Source organism: Natrix helvetica (genome assembly GCF_964273705.1).
Source record: "Natrix helvetica genome assembly, chromosome: 2".
Classification (NCBI taxonomy): Eukaryota; Metazoa; Chordata; class Lepidosauria; order Squamata; family Natricidae; genus Natrix; species Natrix helvetica.
Window position 1 is genome coordinate 182,729,311 of NC_138552.1, and position 21,903 is coordinate 182,751,213.

The window sequence follows — 21,903 nt, forward strand, 5'->3', positions numbered from 1 at the left end:
TCAATAAAATGGGGACTCGGGTTTTGGGAGGCAATATGCCGACACTGTATACCTCTTAGAGAGGGCTGTAAATCACTATGAAATGGTATATAAGTCTAAGTGCTATTGCTATTGCTACATTCAGTCAATTTATAAACTGCTTATCTTCAATGATCCTGGCAACTTACAATTAAAGGCATTAAAAAAAAATTAAAAGCTGGCCAAAAATAAGTTTATGGAGAAACAGACAGAATCCAACATGATCCTCAGAATATATAAATCGGTGTTTTCCAAACGGTAGTCTTTCAGATATGTTAGGACTGGGACTGGCAGAACCCCAAATTCCCATTCTATGGTCCTGCTGGCTCAGGAAATCTGGAGTGTCATTCCCAGCCCACATGGAAGGCCATATATTAAGGAACATGCCCCAAGTAATGGTTTCATAGAACTCAGAGGGCAGGCCTATTGTTTTCCACTCAGAAGCAGGTTTTATTAGGTCCAGTGTCAAGATAAATAAGCAAATAGATCCAAATCACTTTATGTATGTATGTATGTATGTATGTATGTATGTATGTATGTATGTATGTATGTATGTATGTATTTTTCTATATTTGTTAATCACACTTTGATCCTCTTGTGAGTTTCAAAAACTCACAAATAATCTATGTATGAGAATACTTTTTTCAAAAAAATTACAAAACCTAAAGCCACCACAGAACAAAATAACTACAAGGAGATCGAAAACTTTACCTGACCACAAAAACATGATATGCCAGGCATGGCTTAAGACCAGTAATGGGCACATTCACAAGTACTTCCATCCAGAATTACAAGCAACGTTTAAAACACACCCCTTCCATTTTTTTAAAAAAAGAATGAGAGATTCATTTAGATCATTAGCTTTACATTTGTCACATTTCTGTTCACAAAAACACTTTACGGCTTAAATGTGACCTTAACTGCAATAGTGTAAATTTACAAACTTCCTGCCCTTTACTTTTTTAAAACTCATTCTATTCTGTAGAGTCCTTGGGGCTCTCTAAGATCAGTTGTTTATTTGCAGACTTTTCATTATCCAACTAGATAACATTAATGTGAGGAAATCTGTTGTAGGGTATAGATAAATTGCTGGAGACGCTGTGCTTTGGTGTTTAAAACATATCCTCTATATATTTTCCTTATGTATTTTAGATAGATGTACTATAAATAGGTAATGTACGTTATCTATTTTCTTTAAAAGACCAGAACATGTGTTCTATACCAGCCAACGTCCATATAACTGGAATTAATGCCAGACAAAGAGTCAAGCAGAAAACAAGATCCCAGTGAAGGAACTACCCAAAAGAAAACCACACCTTCACGAGAACTGGCAGGCCAAGCTATACAGAAAGCAAAATACAACCCTTCTTTGCACTGATTATAGTTTGGTAGTGGAATGTCCACAAGCAAATGACCAAGCTCAGAAAGCATCAAGGCCTCTATAGTTCAACCTGGACCTACATAGTTTATCTTCTGCTGGAACCACTCTTTTCTTTTCTGGTGGCGATCCATTTGCAAAAATCCCAATACTTTTGTTAACTGAAGCTTATAGGATTGGTCTTTCCCCAATATATAAACTTGTTCCATAATTTTACATAGATTCATTTTTTTTCTTAAAAGTTAGCCTCTATGCCAGTCAGATGGCAAAGCATTTAATTGCTCTTTGCCCTCCCTTCCACTTCTACTTATTGTTACAACAGAAGTGAGACTCGAAGAGTTCATGATGTTAACTATCATATAAAAACATTAGCTGCAAAGCATTTGATTTTAGAAGCATCATTACAGACAGATGGGTTGCTGCCGGCATTACTGCCGGCTTGGTGTGCAAAAAATGTTCCACGCACATGTGCATTTGCGCTTAAAAGGGTCTGAATTAGAAAAGGAGAAAAATAAATTTTTGCAATGAAGATTGTTCTGCACATGCGCAGAACTGAAAATCAAGATGACCCCCCCCCCCGATATTAGAACAACGACCGATATCCGCTCCTTCCGTAAAAATCTTAAGACCCACCTGTTCAACTTAGCTGGCCTGGCCTAACTGTAGTTTTGTGTCCCTCTAGCCTGTATTTTAAATTTTTAGGGGTAGGTTTTTTAGGTTGTTTTAATTTTTAACTATACTGTACAGCCTATTGTTTAATCTGTTTTATGGGTATTTAAAAATATTTAATTTTTGTATACTGTTTTATTTGTGGTCTGTACACTGCCCTGAGTCCCTTCGGGGAGAGGGGGCGGTTTATAAATTTAATAAAATTAAATTAAATTAAATTAATTAAGATGGTGCCGCCGCCAATAGAACCGGTTCGACCTACTCGGCCGAACCGGGCCGAACTGGTAGGAACCCACTTCTGATTACAGATAAGGCATAGCGAAATATTTTTTTCTGAATTGGCATCTTTAATGCCTTCTATTTTATACACTATTCTTAGACATAGACTTCCTTGTTGGATAAATTTGATTACTTAACATCATCATGTAGGAAGCTTCCCTGAGGTAACAGAGTAATCTAGAATTAACCATCAATTCATTAGAGTTATCTTATCCACGTCAGTAACAAAATAAATACATCTTGAACACTTAATCTAATTATCTCCTGTTTTTTAAAGCCAACCATCCTTCATCTCTCTCTCCTCACTTTTTTTTTTTTAGCAGTACAGTTGGCTGCTTAGCAGGATTTATTTTGCCCAGCACTTCATTCTTCATTCTGTGAGGCACCTTTCTTGGCAGGTGCTCTTTCCCTACCTTTCTTCATCTTTGCTCTATGGACCATGAAAACTGCCATTACAAAAGAGAGAACACATTATAAACTGTGTTTTTATATCAGTTTTGTGCTGACACTGCAAAATCGACCGATTCACTTAAAAGTCTTATAAGCCTCAGCAGTTCTGATTTTTTTAAAAAGGAGGAAAAAGTATGCGGTGGAGAAGACCAGTCAGATAATCTTTCATCTTTGATCATTATCCTTGAAAACTGCATATAAAGTAGTGTACTATAATTGTTGATGGTTTAAAAATGAGATTCAGGTTCCTTTCATCATATATTTTTCTTAATTGACAAAAATAAGTATTACCTGAAAATGTTACTGACATGGATACATTCATGTTTTGGTACAACGTGATCTCCCATAAAATGTATAACAATAAACTTCAAACATATATGCTGGCATCTTTACTCATAAATGAATATTCCACATGTGAAGTGCACCTGAATAGCACACTAGAAACATGCAATATGCTACATGTTTATGCCGTTTTTGCATGTGGACATAGAAACATAGAGGTTAGAATCAAGATAGCATTAATTTATATCTTGTACTTCTGGAAGACCACCTGCTGTTATTGGTAGTGTCAGACATGCAAGCCATCTTGTATTTTTGGGTTTCAGGCCTGCCACACTTTCTACTGTGGGAAAATGGAAGGGTGATTATAAGGAGTTGGGTGATGTGTAGCCATAATAATATTCTTCTTAGAAAGTCAAGGTCACTTTTGTCTCTGCACCTGCCGGATGTGGATGGGAGGAATCTGTCTTCGTGGCAGTAAAAGATTGGACCATGTGATGGACTTGTGGGTGTTGGGACAGGATCTTGAACTTTCAACTGGGTCGGAAAACCTGGAAGCTTTCAGATTCGGGTTTTCCCAGAAGTGCCAACAAGACATCTCTAATAAAGTGGAACTTTGAGGAAACCCAAGTCTTTTATTTCATTGGGGGTGTTTTTGGAACCCTGAGAGGTAGTCCTCAACTTACAAACATTTGTTTACCAACCATTTGAAGTTACAACAGCCCTGAAACAACTGATCCTTGCACTTACAATGGTTGCAGAATCTCCACAGTCACTATCAAAATTCGAGTCCTTGGCAACTGGCATGTATTTACAACAGTTGCAACATCCCAGGATACAAGCCAGTTCCCAACAAACTACTGTTTGCTGGTGGGCAGTGGGGCAGTCAGATTTGCTTAATGGCCACATGACGACAATGACTCGCTTAACACCAATGGCAAAAATAGGTTGTAAAATGTGGACGCTCGCTTAACAACCACATTGCTTAGCCATGGAAATTCTGGTCTCAATGGTGGTCGTAAATCGATTTTTCTTTTTACTTTTCATTTTGTTTTGTAAAGCTGAACTGCAGGTTATAGAAGTGTACCAAGAACTGCTGACCAAAACCATTCTCCAGTAGGAATTTCACCTTCAGTAATAAAATAAGTGGCTTGTAAAACCTCCTAAGAAGCATCTGATGGCAACAAGGCCTCTTCTGCTATTGATCACAGTAGCTGGTCATAGTGCATGAGGATTCTTAGATTTGCACTCATGTCAGAAGCACCAATGCACTTCCAGGTTGAAAGGTATAGCTAGTGACTCACCATTGCCTTCCATTGTCCTTGGCAGGAGCTGCAAACAATATGAGCTCATCCTACCCCAGGGTAACACTCAGGTCTTGAACAAACACTTGCTAACCTACCTAACATCCTAACCACGAAAACCATCATGCTCTGGTTCTTAGCTATGAATTATACTAGGGAATAGTGAATTGACTCTATTATGCATTAAGAATCCAAGTAAAAGTGGTTGTATCTTAGTTTAGAGTTGGTGTAGGATGTATTATAGCTAATAGATGTATGTATGTACACTTCCCAAAACATCATTGAGGCAAGAAAAATACAAGAAAAATTTTGTAAGCAATAACAAATGGGCGAGTTCATCCAAACACACAAATCACTAATTCTCTAGAAATTCAGTCTTAGACATGTTTACTGGGAACCAAATCCTTTTGGTTCCCAGTAGCTAAGGTTTAAGTGTTTTGGCAGGAATTAACATATGTACAATGTCATAATATTTTAATTTTTTTCTCAGGAGCTGCCCATAGAAATACAAACTTTACTACCTCAAGAAAAGTATATATCTGTGAATTGACCTTATGCCTAATGAAATTTTCTGTATGTGAGAAGGTGTTTCGAAGAAAATGTTAAAATGTTATGTTACATTTTTAAAGAGTGTTTTTGTATAGACCTTGATAGCTTTTTTCTGCATATTTTCATACTGTTAGTAAAATTGAAATCAGAAAACAGTAGAAGTGTCCAATCCAAGTACAGTACATGAGAGGTACAGGATAAGGGAAATTAGAAATGTCTTTGTAGCATAGCCAATACTAATTATCCAAAAGACAGAAAGAAATAATAGATAATAGTGGGTGGGGATTTATTGTGAGTTCATGATCATTGTTTGGGATTTTGATTTAGAATGAACATTTTGATATCCAATCAAAGGAAAACAGCCTTCAATTTGATTTATGTATTTACTAAGGAATACGGAGCTTGATAACAAGATCAGTTCTTATTCATGCATGGGATTTTTTAAAATACAGGTAGTCCTTGACTTACAACTATAACTGAGCTCAAAAGTTTTATTGTTAAGTGAGACATTTGTTAAGTGAGTTTTGCCCATTTTACGGCCTTTCTTGCCACAGTTAAGTGAATCACTACAGTTGTTAAGTTAGTAATACACTTGTTAAGTGTATATGTCTTCCTTTTGACTTTGCTTGTCATAAGGTTGTAATAAGGTGATCACATGACCCGGGGACACTTCAACTATCATTAATATGAGTCAGTTGCCAAGCATCTGAATTTTGGTCACGTCCTCATGAGGATGCTGCAATGGTTCTTAGTGTGAAAAATGGTTATAAGTTACTTTTTTCAGTGCTATTGTAACTTTAAACAGTCACTAAATGAACTGCAGTAAGCTGAAGACTACCTATAGATAGGGTAGTTTTGTTATGCTTTACTTTATAGTTTTCAAGTATTTAGTGCTCAACTATTTCATTAATTTCGGTAATAATGCATGGAATTAGTGTCTAATGAATCCCATCATGCATAAATTAACACTTTGTACATTATTTCCATCACTAGAATAAGAGAAATAATTTTAAGGATGTTGCGTTCTATCTTCAGCTTTTCTAGATGCACCCAGCTTTGGTATAACAGTTATACTATAACTCAATGTTTTCATTATGTTTACATTCATGATGTGTGACACATAGTTATCTTCTAGTGATCTTTAATTTATGAGTGCTGAATAAGCTCTGAAGCACTCTCTCTTCTGCATACCATTGCAATATCTTTCATCTTCAGACACCAGGTAGTGAACTGTTTGACTTCTTTAACCTCTAATTGTCCTGCTAGTTCGGAGAGTCTTTGGGGTTTCAGAGTCATTACTGTCTCATCCCTTTCGCATGAAATGTCATAAATCATAACTTAAAATGCCACATTATCTCTTGAATGAGAATGAGAAAATAAGCTTAAGTTCTGTTACCACCAGGTTTCTTTTCTGGTTAATATTTCAAGTAGAGCAGATTATTCCTAGTGAGGTTTGATCTTAGGTAAAATAAAATCAGGCACCACCAAAGGACCCTATAAGTCACTTCATTGGGATCTTTATGTGTGGATGCTTGAATTGCAATAAAATATAAATTACAGCCTCTGACTAGAGATGTGTGGTTTGCAATAAAAATAAAAATTCCAATGGCCAAAACCCAAAGTAACTAAAGGTAGATAATAAGGAGGAGGGGGGCTGTGGCAAACGTCCATCTTGCCAATAACTAAAGGGAAGAGCCCGGCAGGATGGAGATTGTTGTGGGAGTAGGCCATGCAGTTAGAATTTTTAAACTTTTTGAAACTCAGTATTTACTTAGAAAATTGATATATTTATTTCCCCACAAAAGTTTTATGTGAATCCATTTACAGAGTTGAATAGGACATTAGCTTATATTCAGTACTCAAATGCCTATAGTTCCTCATTGTTATTTCCTTTTGAGAAGTTATTTCCTGCTTTCCTGATACAAATAGAATATTAGTTGTATTTCTTGCTTTGTCCCATAAGATAAAGACTCAGTTTTGTTGCTAATGGGAACAAAATAATCTCTTTCTCCCTCCCTCCCTCTGCTCTCTCTGTCATAAATGGAAGACTTTGTTGTTGAAGCTCATATAGAAGAAGGCAATTTAATCTATCCAATCCCAGACAACTACACTTAATTTCTATGGATTTGCTAGGTTTACATATTGAAGAAATAATTACATATTATAAGAAATAAGAAATAAGTGAGGCAATTTTATTTAAAAGAAGTACTATCAAATGTAAAGTTGTATGAAAGTTGAGAAGTCTTTGCTTTCATGTACCTGGAAAGATATTTCGATGCATGAGTGTTTGTATAGGATTTGACAACTTCGGGGTATCCTTCAAAATTGCAATTTGTCTTGTAATTAGTCAAATTGTCTAGACTGGAGACAACTCGTGTCCCGAATTCTTGGAAAATATCAGATTGTCTACATGTGGACCTCTGTAGTGCAATCTGTGCTATACATGTTGCACTGGATAGCATTATTACACTTAGCTTTGCTACTCTTTGTCCATTTTCTTGTCATGTGGGTGTCAATAGAATGCTGGAATATTCTACAGTAGAATGCATGTACTATTATAATGTTAACATTGATCTGTTCACAATAGCTCACTGTCTCTTCATTTATGAGCACTTATGCATATTCATCTTGTATATCTATTTTTGTTCAGGATCCTCTTGGTTTTCTGACATGTCATTGAATTATTTAAGGGATCCTTTTATTTAGTTTGAATATGTTTCTGACATGTGTAATTGGTATGTATTCAGGTTGTGCAACAGCCTACATAGTGTATTAAAATTGTGCCAATCCTTCCATTGTTTTATTAGTGCCTTGAAGGTTTTACTGTACCAGTTCAACACCATAACTTACAATACAGCTCTAAAACAAGTTTACTCTAATGGAGATTACAGCTGTATTCCATTTTCTACCTTCTGATAATCATATCTCAGTTGGCATCCCTTTGCATATTCACAAAATGTTTTATAAGGTTGCCTTTTTGAAGTATATTCTCACCTATCTTGGCAAATTTGATAAATTGACTAATTGGTTCTTCTTCTTCTTCTTCTTCTTCTTCTTCTTCTTCTTCTTCTTCTTCTTCTTTTCCTTCTCCTCCTCCTCCTCCTCCTCCTCCTCCTCCTCCTCCTCCTCCTCCTCCTCCTCCTCCTCCTCCTTCTCCTCCTTTTTCTTCTTCTTCTTCTTCTTCTTCTTCTTCTTCTTCTTCTTCTTCTTCTTCTTCTTCTTCTTCTTCTTCTTCTTCTTCTTCTTCTACTACTACTACTACTACTACTACTACTACCACCGCCACTGGGCAGTGTTTTCTCATTTCCCATTTAGTGGGAAGAAGAGATAAAAGATATGCGTCCTGGCATTTTGTTTTAGAACAAAAAGAAATAAAAACACTGAAAATAATTAAGTTATAGAACATCTGCTCAATCTATCTTTGATACCCATACAAAAACAGCAGTTGTGTTGATGGAATGATCCAAATTAAGAGGGCAGTGTGGAGAGATATAATTTGTTCCTCTTTCCCCTCCTTTCTTTCTTTCTTTTTCTTTTTACTGCTGCTATAGCATCTCAAATACTCAATTTTCAGTAATAGGTAATTCAGCTGCCTATTTTTTTCTAAAAGACAGTTGGTATAAGCAAGTATTTTAAAAAGCATGGCTAATGTTTTCCTTTTAAGTCTTTGTCTGATTTCCCATTTTTAAAAAATAATAAAAATGTATACATGTCAATTATTCATATTTTGTAATATACTGGGTTTTTTTTAAGCTAAGTGTATTAATCTTCTATTAGGCTCTTAGAGTTTGCAAAGTCCTTCAAAGATAGCAAGTATTAATAATTAAATGCCACTATTGAATGCCACTATATTCCACTTATTAGTAATTTCAATGTATACTTAAGATAAGTCAAACATTAACTTCTTTATAATTTATCTTGTCACATAGTCAAATCTTGTCAGCAATATAACAGTGAGGACTAGAATGTTATTATTTGAAAAAGAATACAACTGCTGAGATATTTGGCATTGCCACATGCAGCTTTAAGACCTCTGTTGTTATGTAGCTGTTACCACTGAGATCTACAACCTGCTATAAATTCTTCAGTCAATTTATTCTCTTCTTCGTTACTGTCACTGAAAAATAAACCTAGTCATGTACAGATGAGATGCAGCTACGACAGAAAAGGAGGGAGATGCTGATGTGTGTTGATGAAGAAATTCTCCATTTATTTTAATACATTAATTTATTACTTACGGTTCCCCCTCCCCCTCTATTCCGCATGAAGAAATCATTTTGTTTCCCAGGGAAACTAGTATTTGAGACTCAAATGTATTTTCTGCTGCTATGTAGTTTTATTGGTACAGAATGAATGCAATGATATTTTGCTCTCAGATTGGAATTCATACAATATACCCTTGTTTGTGTATGAGAGATCTCTATTCATTATATTCCATTCTTTTTCCATATTCTCTTATTGAAATGTCCTTTCAATCAATAATGTATCATACCTTGACACTATCTCAGTGATGGATATAAAATTCTGTTTTCATTGCCATTGGGTTTTGAATGATAGATTTGCAGAGTTCCTGGGGCAAATTGAAATAACTCTTGAACTGTATCTCAGCAGGGATGCTAAGTTATCCTTACTCAGAATGAATGTCTTCTTTTTTTTAAAAAATCCCACACATACCACTAATTCTTCCCAGAGACAGAAGTTACAGGTGCCAATCAAGTCAGCTTTAGAGGAATCAGTACTGTCAATTTTAGGCTTGTTTCCTATTTGAGAGAAAGAATAGTAATGATATATAACGTGAACATTAGCACATTAGAGAAGAGAGAAGTTTATCTCCTACATATATGTTTTGGTTTTGGGGATGAGTTAGCTTTGTGTGTGGCTAGTTTATCTTATAATCAGTTTGGTTCCTTGCTTGTTTATGTTAAAATTAATAATGTGTTATCATCATCATCATTGTAAAATGACAAACATTGTCTCTGAAGATATTCATCAAATCACAAGACTGCCATGCATGTGGTATTACCAAGATATATTTAATGAACCTCAGCTTAGCAAACTAAGAGTGCAGTGCAAATGTTCATCTGAGCATCATTCCCCAAAAAGGGGCAAAATTTCCATTTCATCCAAAATAGTTGTGCTCCGCATAATTTGCATTAGTGCTAAATCCAAATTGACTGGATGCAAATAATGCAAATTCATGTAAAAGGAACTTTTAGGTTTAACATACACACTTTCTCCTGAATAATCTTTAAAACAAGAAAATACTGTAGTGCCACTATTCATTTTATTATCACATGCATCAAAGCCCTATGTGTGCACATGTATTCTTTATATTCTTTATATTTATTAAATTTATAAGCCACTTTTCTCACTATCCAAAGTGATACATGTGTGTGTATGAACAATTTAAAATTACAACAATTAAATGCAGACTAAAACCCAAGGTCTCGAGTAGATGTGGTGCCTTCCCTGCACCAACCACTTCTAGCCTAAAGTGTCTCCATTTGGGCCCAATGCCAATGGATCCCAATCATGTCATGCATTTATTTGATATTTTCGTTACAGTGTATATATTATATGCTATATAGCTAAATATTCTATATGTGTGTGTGGATGGAGCAAGTGAGAAAGAGAGAGAGAGTCAGATTAAAAAAAGTATTATTATTATTTTTAATCCACTGCAGGAGGCCATGAAAGGCCTCTTCATTATAAGTTACGAAATGTACCATATTTTTTGCACTATAAGATGCACCTGACCATAAGATGCACCTAGGTTTAGAGGATGAAAATAAGAAAAAAAGTATCAGGCGGAGACTGAGAGGACCAAAGATAGGTGTTCTCTCATGTGCCAGCTCTGCCTATTGACTTCTGCACTTTGGAAAAGAGACAGAAGAGGTGGGCAATGACGAAGACAGAAAGGACCAAAGATAGGTGTTCTCTCATGTGCTAGCTCTGCCTATTGACTTCTGCACTTTGGAAAAGAGACAGAAGAGGTGGGCAATGACGAAGACAGAAAGGACCAAAGATAGGTGTTCTCTCATGTGCTAGCTCTGCCTATTGACTTCTGCACTTTGGAAAAGAGACAGAAGAGGTGGGCAATGACGAAGACAGAAAGGACCAAAGATAGGTGTTCTCTCATGTGCTAGCTCTGCCTATTGACTTCTGCACTTTGGAAAAGAGACAGAAGAGGTGGGCAATGACGAAGACAGAAAGGACCAAAGATAGGTGTTCTCTCATGTGCTAGCTCTGCCTATTGACTTCTGCACTTTGGAAAAGAGACAGAAGAGGTGGGCAATGACGAAGACAGAAAGGTGGGGTTCAGCACTGTAAAAGGACTCCACCACCACAGCCTGGCTGCTATTCACCAAAGGACCGGAACCGTTTCCATCCACTTTTTTTGGAGGGGGGGAGGAAGTGTGTCTTATGGAGTGAAAAATACGATAATCTACCCCTCTGTTCCAGCTTATATTGGTAAATCAATGTTATTCAATTGAAAGACTGAATGACTGACCTACAGTTACCCAGGTGGTTCTTGTCTAAAGGAAGATTAGAACCTTGCTAGAATCTGGGTTCCTAATCTAGTACCTTAACTACTACCCAACCCTGGATGTCACAGAGAGAGTTAATTACATTTGGATCCTTTGGTTGATCATTTCCTTTCCCCTCTATTGTTTGGTTGTTTATTTATGCAAAGTGCTTCTGAAGGTAGTAAATTGAAAGTTGCTACAGATTTCTCTGATAATAATTCCAATCTAGTACAGGTATGTTTATATCTCTAATATATATATATATATATATTTGTGCTGATATATATATATATATATATGTATGTATGTATGTATGTATGTATGTATGTATGTATGTATGTTGTATTTGTGCTGATAAATTTTATCAGCACAAATACAACACAAATATAAAAAGGCAACATTAAAAATAAAAATATGGGTTTCTGCCTGGATGGTTTTCTGTGATGAGCCGAAAGGACAGAAAGAGGGAGGAGTGAGCTCCCTCCCATATTAGGTCATACCAGGGGTTGTAACACAAAAACACACACACACACACACACACACACACACACATATATATATATAATCAGCACAAATACAACACAAATATAAAAAGGCAACATTAAAAATAAAAAAAATGGTTTTCTGCCTCGATGGTTTTCTGTAATGAGCCGAAGGACAGAAAGGGGAAGTAGTGAGCTTCCTCCCATATTTGGGCATACCAGGGGTTGTAACACAAATACCTTTCTTTCTTTCTTTCTTTCTTTCTTTCTTTCTTTCTTTCTTTCTTTCTTCCTTCCTTCCTTCCTTCCTTCCTTCCTTCCTTTCTTTCTTTCTTTCTTTCTTTCTTTCTTTCTTCCCCATAGCCATCTATGTATGGTATTCTATCTGGTGTTTCCCCTATTTTAAATAGAGGATTTCAATTTTCAATAGGCAAAACTACAAACAGCATCAGACGTGGGATTATAACATGAGATGGTTTTACAAAAAAAATGCAGATTTGAAAATGCTATTAGTTGTTTTCTAGGGAAATCAGAATATTCTTGAAATAATTTTAAATGTCTTTTAAAAAGAAAGCCAAAAAAAAAAAGACCTGATTATGAATATCTTCATAATCAGGTTAACATTGCCTAGGTAGATATCTTCTTAATTTAATTACCGTATTTTTCAGAGTATAAGACACACTTTTTTTCCCTCAAAAAAGAGGATGAAAATCTGGATGCATCTTATACACTGAATATAGCATTTTTGGCTTCCTGAAACTCTGCCCCCTTCACCAAAATGGCCATGCAAAACCTTTAGGAGGTTTCCAGAGTGCTTCTGTGGGTGGAGAGGGCAGAAATGAGCAAAAAGGCCTATTTTTGCTTGTTTTTGGGGAGGCAGCCCCCAGGAGCACTATATAAGCTTCCTAAAGGCTATGCATGCCCTTTTTAAAATAAAAAACAGGCCCGTTTTCACACAAAAAAAAACCAAAAAAAAAAAAACAGGCAAGTTTTTGGGAGGCCTGCAGAGTGTAAAAACTGTTTTTAAAAATTGCCTCTTCAAAATCTTGGTACATCTTATACTCCAAAAAATACAGTAGCCATTAAGCTATCTTTATTTCATGAATGCTCAAGCTGTGGCTGTGCAGTGGTTAGAATGCAGTCTTGCAGCCTAACTCTGCCCATGCCAGGAGTTAGTTCCTTACTGGCTCAAGTTTGAGTCAGCCTTCAATTTTTCCCATATCAGTAAATGAGGACCCAGATTGTTGGGGTCAGTATGCTGACTCTGAAAACTGTTTACAGCAGTGAGCACTCAGGTGTGGGTGGGCAGCACAGAGTGTCAAAAAGGGAACACTTCGTGCATGCACCTGCTCATCTGGGCCACGACCAGGAAGAGGAGCTGCCCAGGGGGCATGTGCATGCTGGCAAATGAAGTTATGGTTTTCGGGATGTGCATGCACGCTTGCCAGTTACTGCCATGCACACACTGGCTGATACGTATGCTCATGCCAGAAAATGGAAGACCGGATTTTCTGGTTTTGGGCACTGCCACATGAACAAAGGCCAGCTGATCGTCATGTGCACATGTATGCCAGAAACTCAGAAGAGGAACGGGTGATGCCACGTGTGCCAGGCAACATTACTCCACATGCCACTTCCGACGCGCATGCCATAGGCTCACCAACATGGGTTTAGAGAGTGCTGCATGAAGCAATGTATAAGTCTAAGGAATATTGCTATTAAGCATGAAGAAAATGTTGAGTTACAAAGCTGCAACTATTATTTGCAAGTGTCTTGGTCTTCCTCCAAGGAACCTAGGAAAATATTGTTCCTTATGTGAGTCTGGTTTATAATGACAGTATTTTCATTTTTATAAAACATTTTCTAGGAATCTACGTAATTAAACTAGCTTTATCAAAAGCAGATTTCCTTTGCAATCTGCTTCTTATACTTTGATCCAGTGTATTTATAATGTTTCAAACAATTGGATGCTCTTGACATTATATTGTAATCATGTTGTCCTTATTAATGTTAATTTCTGTTTCAGAAATCCAAAATTGCCACGTATGAAAAAATGTGGGCCTTTATGAATAGCAGAAGGCAGTCAGTGCTTGTCAAAGGCAACGAGGAAGGTATCCAACGTGTACTCACTTCTGATTATGCTTTCCTAATGGAGTCAACTACCATTGAGTTTGTTACACAGCGGAACTGTAACCTGACACAAATTGGAGGCCTGATAGATTCCAAAGGTTATGGGGTTGGAACTCCCATGGGTAGGTTGCACATCCTTTCTAATTTGTATTCATAATTGTAGTTGCAATGATAACAGATGTTTCCTAGATTGCTAGCCACTCGATTTGTGTAATAACATGGTGTCCTATTTATTGTAAATAGTATTTATATTGTTAGGGTAGTGTCCAAGTATTACTAGGATGATATGCTAATAGTACTGTAAGCTTTATATATTTATTTTTCAACTGGAAGAATGTGATGTCTGCTAAGGAAATAAATTCTATTTATCGCTGCCTAAAAATATAAATACCATGTTAGCAGATGCATGATTTTTTCCCCGGAAAAGAAAACTTTAATTAAATGTGATTGTAGAGGACTCCTGTGAATATATTCCTGGTTATTCAAGGGTGTTTTTTTTTTTTTACTCTTTCTCCAGATGCCAAGTTTGACTAGTGAAGTATTATATTTGTAGAGTTACTTTCTGCTGGCAGTGAATATAAGCAGGTGCTTGAAGAGCTTCCAAAATTATTGACTAATCTCTTTATATGACTAGTTTTGGACAAGATAACCCTAACTATTATTAGGTTTTATTATAGAGCAGATTACTGATAGTCATTTGGGATATAATTTGAGATATTATCAGAGTGTTTATCATGACCATGCAGGGCTCTTCAAGGAACAATAACTCAAGTAGATTTCAATATTTAACAGTTCTCTTCTAACATCCGTATACTTCAGTGCCATAATTAAAGCACTAGTGGAAATAATGAAAACAGAAAATCTAAAGTAGCATAGATAATACAATACAATACAATACAATAGTAGAGTTGGAAGGGACCTTGGAGGTCTTCTAGTCCAACCCCCTGCCTAGGCAGGAAACCCTACACCATTTCAGACAAATAGCAACCCAACATCTTCTTAAAGACTTCCAGTGTTGGGGCATTCACAACCTCTGGAGGCAAGCTGTTCCACTGATTAATTGTTCTAACTGTCAGGAAATTTCTCCTCAGTTCTAAGTTGCTTCTCTCCTTGATTAGTTTCCACCCATTGCTTCTTGTTCTACCCTCAGGTGTCTTGGAGAATAGTTTGACTCCCTCTTCTTTGTGGCAACCCCTGAGGTATTGGAACAATGCTATCATGTCTCCCCTAGTCCTTCTTTCTCTTAAGCTAAACATACCCAGTTCCTGCAACCGTTCTTCATATGTTTTAGTCTCCAGTCCCCTAATCATCTTTGTTGCTCTTCTCTGCACTCTTTCTAGAGTCTCCACATCTTTTTTTACATCGTGGCAACCAGAACTGAATGCAGTATTCCAAGTGTGGCCTTACCAAGGCATTATAAAGTGGTATTAACACTTCACGTGATCTTGATTTTATCCCTCTGTTGATGCAGCCTAGGACTGTGTTGGACAATAACCTTTCTGAAATTTTCCTTTTAGCCTCAATATTTACATTATATTTCAACCAAGGTGTAAGAAGCTTGGTTGAAAACTATTGACTTCAGATTAAGAACATAGAAATGAAAAAGAAAGATCTTTTTTTTCCCTTGTGTATAAGCCATCAGCCCTATCAAATAAGTTATGTACAACTGCAATTGTCAGAATAGTTTCATACTCCCTGAAGTTGTATGTCTATCAAGAACAAAATACCAATGATAAAAATATAGCCTTCCAGTATAATTGTATTGCTCATTGAATCTATGGCTTCAAGGCCATCATTTAATTCCAAAATTCTGAACTGAAACCAAGAACATTTCATATTGCTTTTAGCAAGGAGTTCAGTTTTCTTCACGTTTTGGTCAAAATTCTATAACTGTTCCATGGTGAAGTTCAGTTTCAGTCTGAAAAGGATTTCTGTTATGTATTATGATTTTCTTTATTCTTTTCCCAGTGTAATTATCTGTATTCTGCAAAGAAAGTGACATAGGGATTGGACAAAGTGGGTGATAGTTTGCATGTACTATAGATGCAGTTGTGATTAGATCTGCTTGCTTAATTTAGTTAAATTATTGTCAATAGTGTCTTGCACATATTAGAAAATTTTGCATTGTTACTGTTGTTGCTGTTGTTATTGCTGTTTTCCACCTACAATTCCACCCTGTTTACAATTCTAGAGCGTTGTTGCTAATAGGCTTTGACATTATGGACCTAGATAATCAGGTCTAAGTCAGTGTAAGACAATTTCCTGGGTTCCTTTGGTTGCTGTTGGGGAATATTTTTCTTTTATTTCAGTCAGCCGAATAGCGTATGATTAAAGTGCTCTTTGGAATTAGCTCATTTTGAAGGCTTGTCTTTTTCATCTTAATTCATCAGGCAGAGCATCTCGAAAGAGGTATTTCACAGTCCGCTCCTTTAAATTAAAGGCTTTGCCACCCAAAAGGGGTTTCAGACAATAATTTATGATCCACAGCTTCATACTGTATTCTGCTCAGAATATGACTTCATGAATTATTGATATTTACGCAGTCCATTAATGAGTGCATTATAATGCTGCTGTTCTACCTTGGTATGCAGAATCCTTGCTTTGAGTAGACTTTGAATCTACCATATTTAATTGCTAGACACTGGCCAGTAATAAACAGTTTAGTTTATTCAGTCTGCATTACCTCTTGGGAGTGATTTTAATCTTTATGTTCTTATGACACTGAATTGGACAAAGATAGCATTGCCTTCCCAAAAATTCATTTCATTCTTTACCAGAGCAAATAATTAGGTACTTTATTCTCTTCTTAAGCATTTTCAAGCTCATCCCTCCAAGGTTTGTAGTTTCTCTTAGGCTGGGTGATACCGAGCAGGGTGGGATGATGATGATGATGATGATGATGATGATGATGATGATGATGATGATGATTATTTAATCTTTGGTGAGATTCACAGCCTAAAGGGCTGGTTGGTAGCCTAACAGCTCAAGTCCTAACCAAGAACCTAGGAACTGTTAAGGTAACGTCAGAGGATATAAGTTGTTCCAAGTAGGGTGGTTTTTTGTAGAGTCAGAATGTTCAAGTCAGGTAAATTTAGAATTTTCAAATAGCAAGGTAACCCTTTAGGTATTGCTCCAAGGGCTCCACTTACAATTGGGACAACATATGATTTCTTTTTCCACAGTCGCTCAACTTCAATTTGCAAGTCCCGGTATTTTGTGATTTTTTTCTTGCTGTTCATCTTCAATTCATGCATCACCAGGTATTGCAATGTCAATGAACCATACTTTTTTCTTTTCAATTATTGTTATGTCAGGTGTGTTGTAGGCCAAGTGCCTGTGATTCTAGATTCTGAAGTCCCACAAGATCTTGACTTTCTCATTCTCTAAAACCTTCTCAACCTGATGGTCCCAGTGGTTTTTGCTGTACTCAAATCCAAACTTTTGGCACAATTTCCAGTGAATAATCTTAGCAACACGGTCATGGCATTGTAGGTAGTCAGTTTGTGAAATTTTGCTGCACCCGCTGATCAATTGGAAAACTGTCTCATCTTTCTCATTACAGAGGCAACATTTGCTGTTGGTGGTAACATGCTGAATTTTTGCCTTCATGCAGTTTATGGCTAAGGCTTGTTCTTGAGCTTCCAAAATAAAGGCTTCTGTTTCTTTTTTCAGTACTCCTGATCTTAACCAGTTCCAAGTTAGTTTTTGGTCAGCTTTGCCTTCAATACTCAAGTATTGGTCATGCATAGCTTTGCTTTTCCAATTTTCAGCTCGCTTCTCAATTACTTCTTTCTGATATTCAGCTTTTAACTTAGTTGTCTTCAAAAGGCCTCCTTTATTTACTTCCTTAATCATTGCTTTGGCATTGATTACTAGTCGGGCCCCAGCCAGGGGCCTAGGACGTCGTAACGTATTTTCATAATATATGTGCAGATCCAAGCAGTGCAGTTTTTTGCATTTGACTGATGGTGATTTTGTCAAGTTTTAACTGTTTTAATTGTAATTCCAGTGCTTTTGGAATAGCACCCAGTGTGCCGATTACCACTGGAATTACCACTGCCACTACCATTTTTTATTATTATTATTATTATTATTATTATTATTATTATTATTATTATTATTATTATTATTATTATTATTATTATTATTATTATTATTATTATTATTATTATTATTATACGATTGTATCACAGCGGCCAGTTGTTTCGCCGGATTTGGCATTAATTACTAGTCGGGCCCCACCCAGGGGCCTAGGACGTCGTAACGTATTTTCGTAATATGTGTGCGGATCCAAGCAGTGCAGCTTTTTGCATTTGACTGATGGTGATTTTGTCAAGTTTTAACTGTTTTAAATGTAATTCCAGTGCTTTTGGAATAGCACCCAGTGTGCCAATTACCACTGGAATTACCACTGCTGGTTTGTGCCATAATCGTTGAATTTCAATTTTTAAGTCCTGGTATTTCACGATTTTTTTCATATTCCTTCTCGGTGACCCTGCTATCACCTGGTATTGCGATGTCTATGATTGAAACCTTATTTTTCTCAACCAGTGTGATGTCTGGTGTATTATGCGCCAGTGTTTTATCCGTTTGTATGCGAAAATCCCACAAGATCTTGACTATCTGACCCTCAACGACTTTTTCAGGCTTCTGTTCCCACCAGTTTGTTGTTGTTTTAATATTATAATTTTTGCACAAATTCCAGTGGATCATTTGTGCCACTGAATTGTGCCGCATTTTATAGTCAGTCTGCGTGATTTTTTTACAGCAGCTGAGTATGTGGTCAACAGTTTCATCAGCCTCTTTGCAAAGTCTACATTTGGCATCATCAGAGGATTTTTCGATTTTGGCCTTAATGGCATTTGTGTGGATAGCTTGTTCTTGCGCAGCCAGGATTAGTGACTCTGTTTCTTTAATGTACCTGCTGTTAACCATAACCAAGTTTTTTCACTGTCCACTTTATCTTTTATGTTTTCCAGAAATTGTCCATGCAAAGCTTTGTTCTGCCAACTCTCCATTTTTAATTTTATCACATCTTTTCTGTATTCTTGTTTCGTCTGTTGGGCCTTCAATAGATTTTTTTTCTTTACTTAGATTAATAGATGTTCTTGACTTTCTTTTAAATAATCAGCCAGTGCATGTTTTTCTTCTTCAACTATTTGCTTCACTTGTAATAATCCTCTGCCACCTGATTTTCGGGGTAAATATAGTCTATCAATATCACCACGTGGATGTAAACTGTAGTGCATTGTCATTAGTTTCCTGGTTTTTCGGTCCAAAAGGTCCAAATCAGCTTGTGTCCAATTAACTATACCAGCTGAGTATCTTATAACTGGTATTGCCCAGGTGTTTATGGCTTTGATTGTATTTCCACCATTCAATTTAGATTTCAAAATTTTCCTAACTCTGTGGTGTACTCTCTTCTGACAATAGTTTTACTTCTCCATGTTTGATGTTATCCAACTGCAGAATGCCTAAGTATTTGTAGGCTTCATTTTAGTTGCATTTAATTAGTTGGCCATTGGGCATTTCAATTCCCTTATATGTAGTGATTTTGCCCCTTTTTATGGATACAGTGGCACATTTTTCCATGCCAAACTGCATTGAAATATCGGTGCTGAATACTCGGACTGTGTTTGTCAATGATTGGATTTCTATTTCTGACTTTCCATAGACTTTCAAATCATCCATATATAATAAATGCGAATTTTTTTCGGCTTCTTTGGCTGTTTGGTAGCCTAATTTCATTTTTTTTAAGATTACTGATAGGGGGATCATCGCGATGATGAAGAGAAGAAGTGAAAGTGAATCACCCTGGAAAATTCCTTGCTTGATATTAACCATTCCGTAGTTCTCATTCCCTACTGCCAACTCGGTTCTCCATTGCTTCATCGCCTTTTCAGTAAAGGATGTAATATTTTTTGCTAATGTCAGTTGTTTCTAAGCATTTTATGATCCAACTTTGTGGCAATGAGTCAAATGCCTTTTTGTAATCAATTGAATAGTCAGTCTAAATTATGCATCCATTGGAAAATGTAAATTGTCCACTTTTTTACAAAAGCAATATTGACATGAAGATGCAACAGCATAGATGACGGTAACAAAGGTAGTAGCAAAACTCAATCCTCAATAAACATTTTTGATACTCTCAGCTGAAGGAGTTGATGGAAAACTCTGCTCATTATTGGTGTGTGATAGAGTGCTGGGGCTGAAAGACTGAGCTGTGAAACTGAAAGCCTCCAGTATAACTATTAACTGTAGACATATTGAGCTTGCTACTACCCTGTACCCTACTTTATCTGAACTTTATCTGAAAGTTAGAAATAATAGTACAGAATTGCCTTTGAAGATTGTTGTACTATTCCCTTTTAAAACAATGTAAAGCCTATGAAGTACCTCAAATGCCAAAATGCAAAAGGGCCAGCATTCTTCCTGAATTTTGATAAATCCTGGGAAGAGCAGAAATCCACATTCCTTAATCCAAATTCTACTCTAAAGAGAGAAAAGGGCAGAAAATTTTACCCAACCAAACTATTTGAGTATTTCTAATATAATATTATACAACCCTTTGTGGATCTCTTTGAGGCTTTTCACATAGCAATAGCACTTAAACTTATATATTGCTTCACAGTGCTTTACAGCCCCTCTCTAAGCAATTTACAGAGTCAGCCCCCAACAATCTGGGCTCTCATCTCACATCATGAAATAAAGCATCTTTGTGGACTAACTCCAGGAATTAAGAGTTGGGGACTCTTGTATGTGGTGGTTCCACTCCTTGTTGGGAAACAAATAACAGGTAATAATTAGGAGAGTGTCAATTGGCTTCCAAGCAGTCTTATTGTAGAGAATTCTGAAACTAACATGTTGTCAGGATTACGTATTTATATGAAGTTCATAAATACAGTTACTACACTATTATTGGCAGATGTCACCAGTATATTGATAATATCAAGCTGTATTAGATTGCATGCAACAGAGACAGTGTGCATTTAAAAGGATTTTTCAGTAAAGTAAATGGAGAGGAAGAAACTAACTCTTTACAGGGCAAAAGCATAATGAGTAAGTGATCCCCAGATCTGATGATTAGGGAATTGCCTGTTCTGGATGAGTTGCATACCCACTAAAGGAACATGCTTACAATTATGATGCTCCTGGATTATCATTATCACTGGAATCCCAGGTGATAATTTTGGTTAAGATCAACAATTACCGATCCAAGTTTATATTTCAGATATATTGCTTATCCAATCAGGATAGCTTGGCCATACTAATCCAACCTCAAATTGATAATGAAGTTCATGTGAGTCTGCCATTGAAATTGGCTAGAAGCTACATAGTAACTTTGCTCTCTTGTGTGCCTTGTGGTGAACTTGGACCATATTTTCCTAACACAGTGGATTTATCCTTTTCACCCTTCCACATATTTCTACTCATTGGAAGACATTCTGCTTTAATTGCTTTCTAGTACCCATTCTGGAATGGGCCTTCTCTGCAATGGTATTTACCTTATTGAATAACCTCCCCTATGTGAGACTTCAGACTGGGCATAACTATACATTCCTATTTTTCTAGAAATTCAGCCTGGGTTGGGAGCTAGTTAACAGAAGAAACATCTATAGACTTGATGCTGCTAAATTAACGGTTGTATTGTAGATAAAAAATAAGTCACATATAAGTCAGTCTGACAGAGCCAACCCCCCCTGACACTAGAGCTTAAGTCTGTTCCTCCCACCTATCAAGCCAGTGTATCCTCCACCATTCATTTCCCACTTTTAAAAATGGAATGCAATGTCTTTACACAATAGTACTGTCTGATTTGAAAAGTATTAGTTGCTATA

At 36.5% G+C, this 21,903-nt stretch overlaps 1 protein-coding gene across 3 annotated transcripts in view; it reads left to right on the plus strand.

Annotated features, from left to right (window-relative positions):
- GRIK2 (glutamate ionotropic receptor kainate type subunit 2) overlaps positions 1–21,903 on the plus strand; it is a 548,779-nt gene that overhangs the window by 499,533 nt on the left and 27,343 nt on the right. For all 3 annotated transcript variants that reach the window (XM_081945732.1, XM_081945731.1, XM_081945733.1), the window contains one exon: positions 13,962–14,187. In XM_081945732.1, coding sequence (XP_081801858.1) covers positions 13,962–14,187 — 226 coding nt within the window. The remainder of the gene's footprint in view (positions 1–13,961; positions 14,188–21,903) is intronic.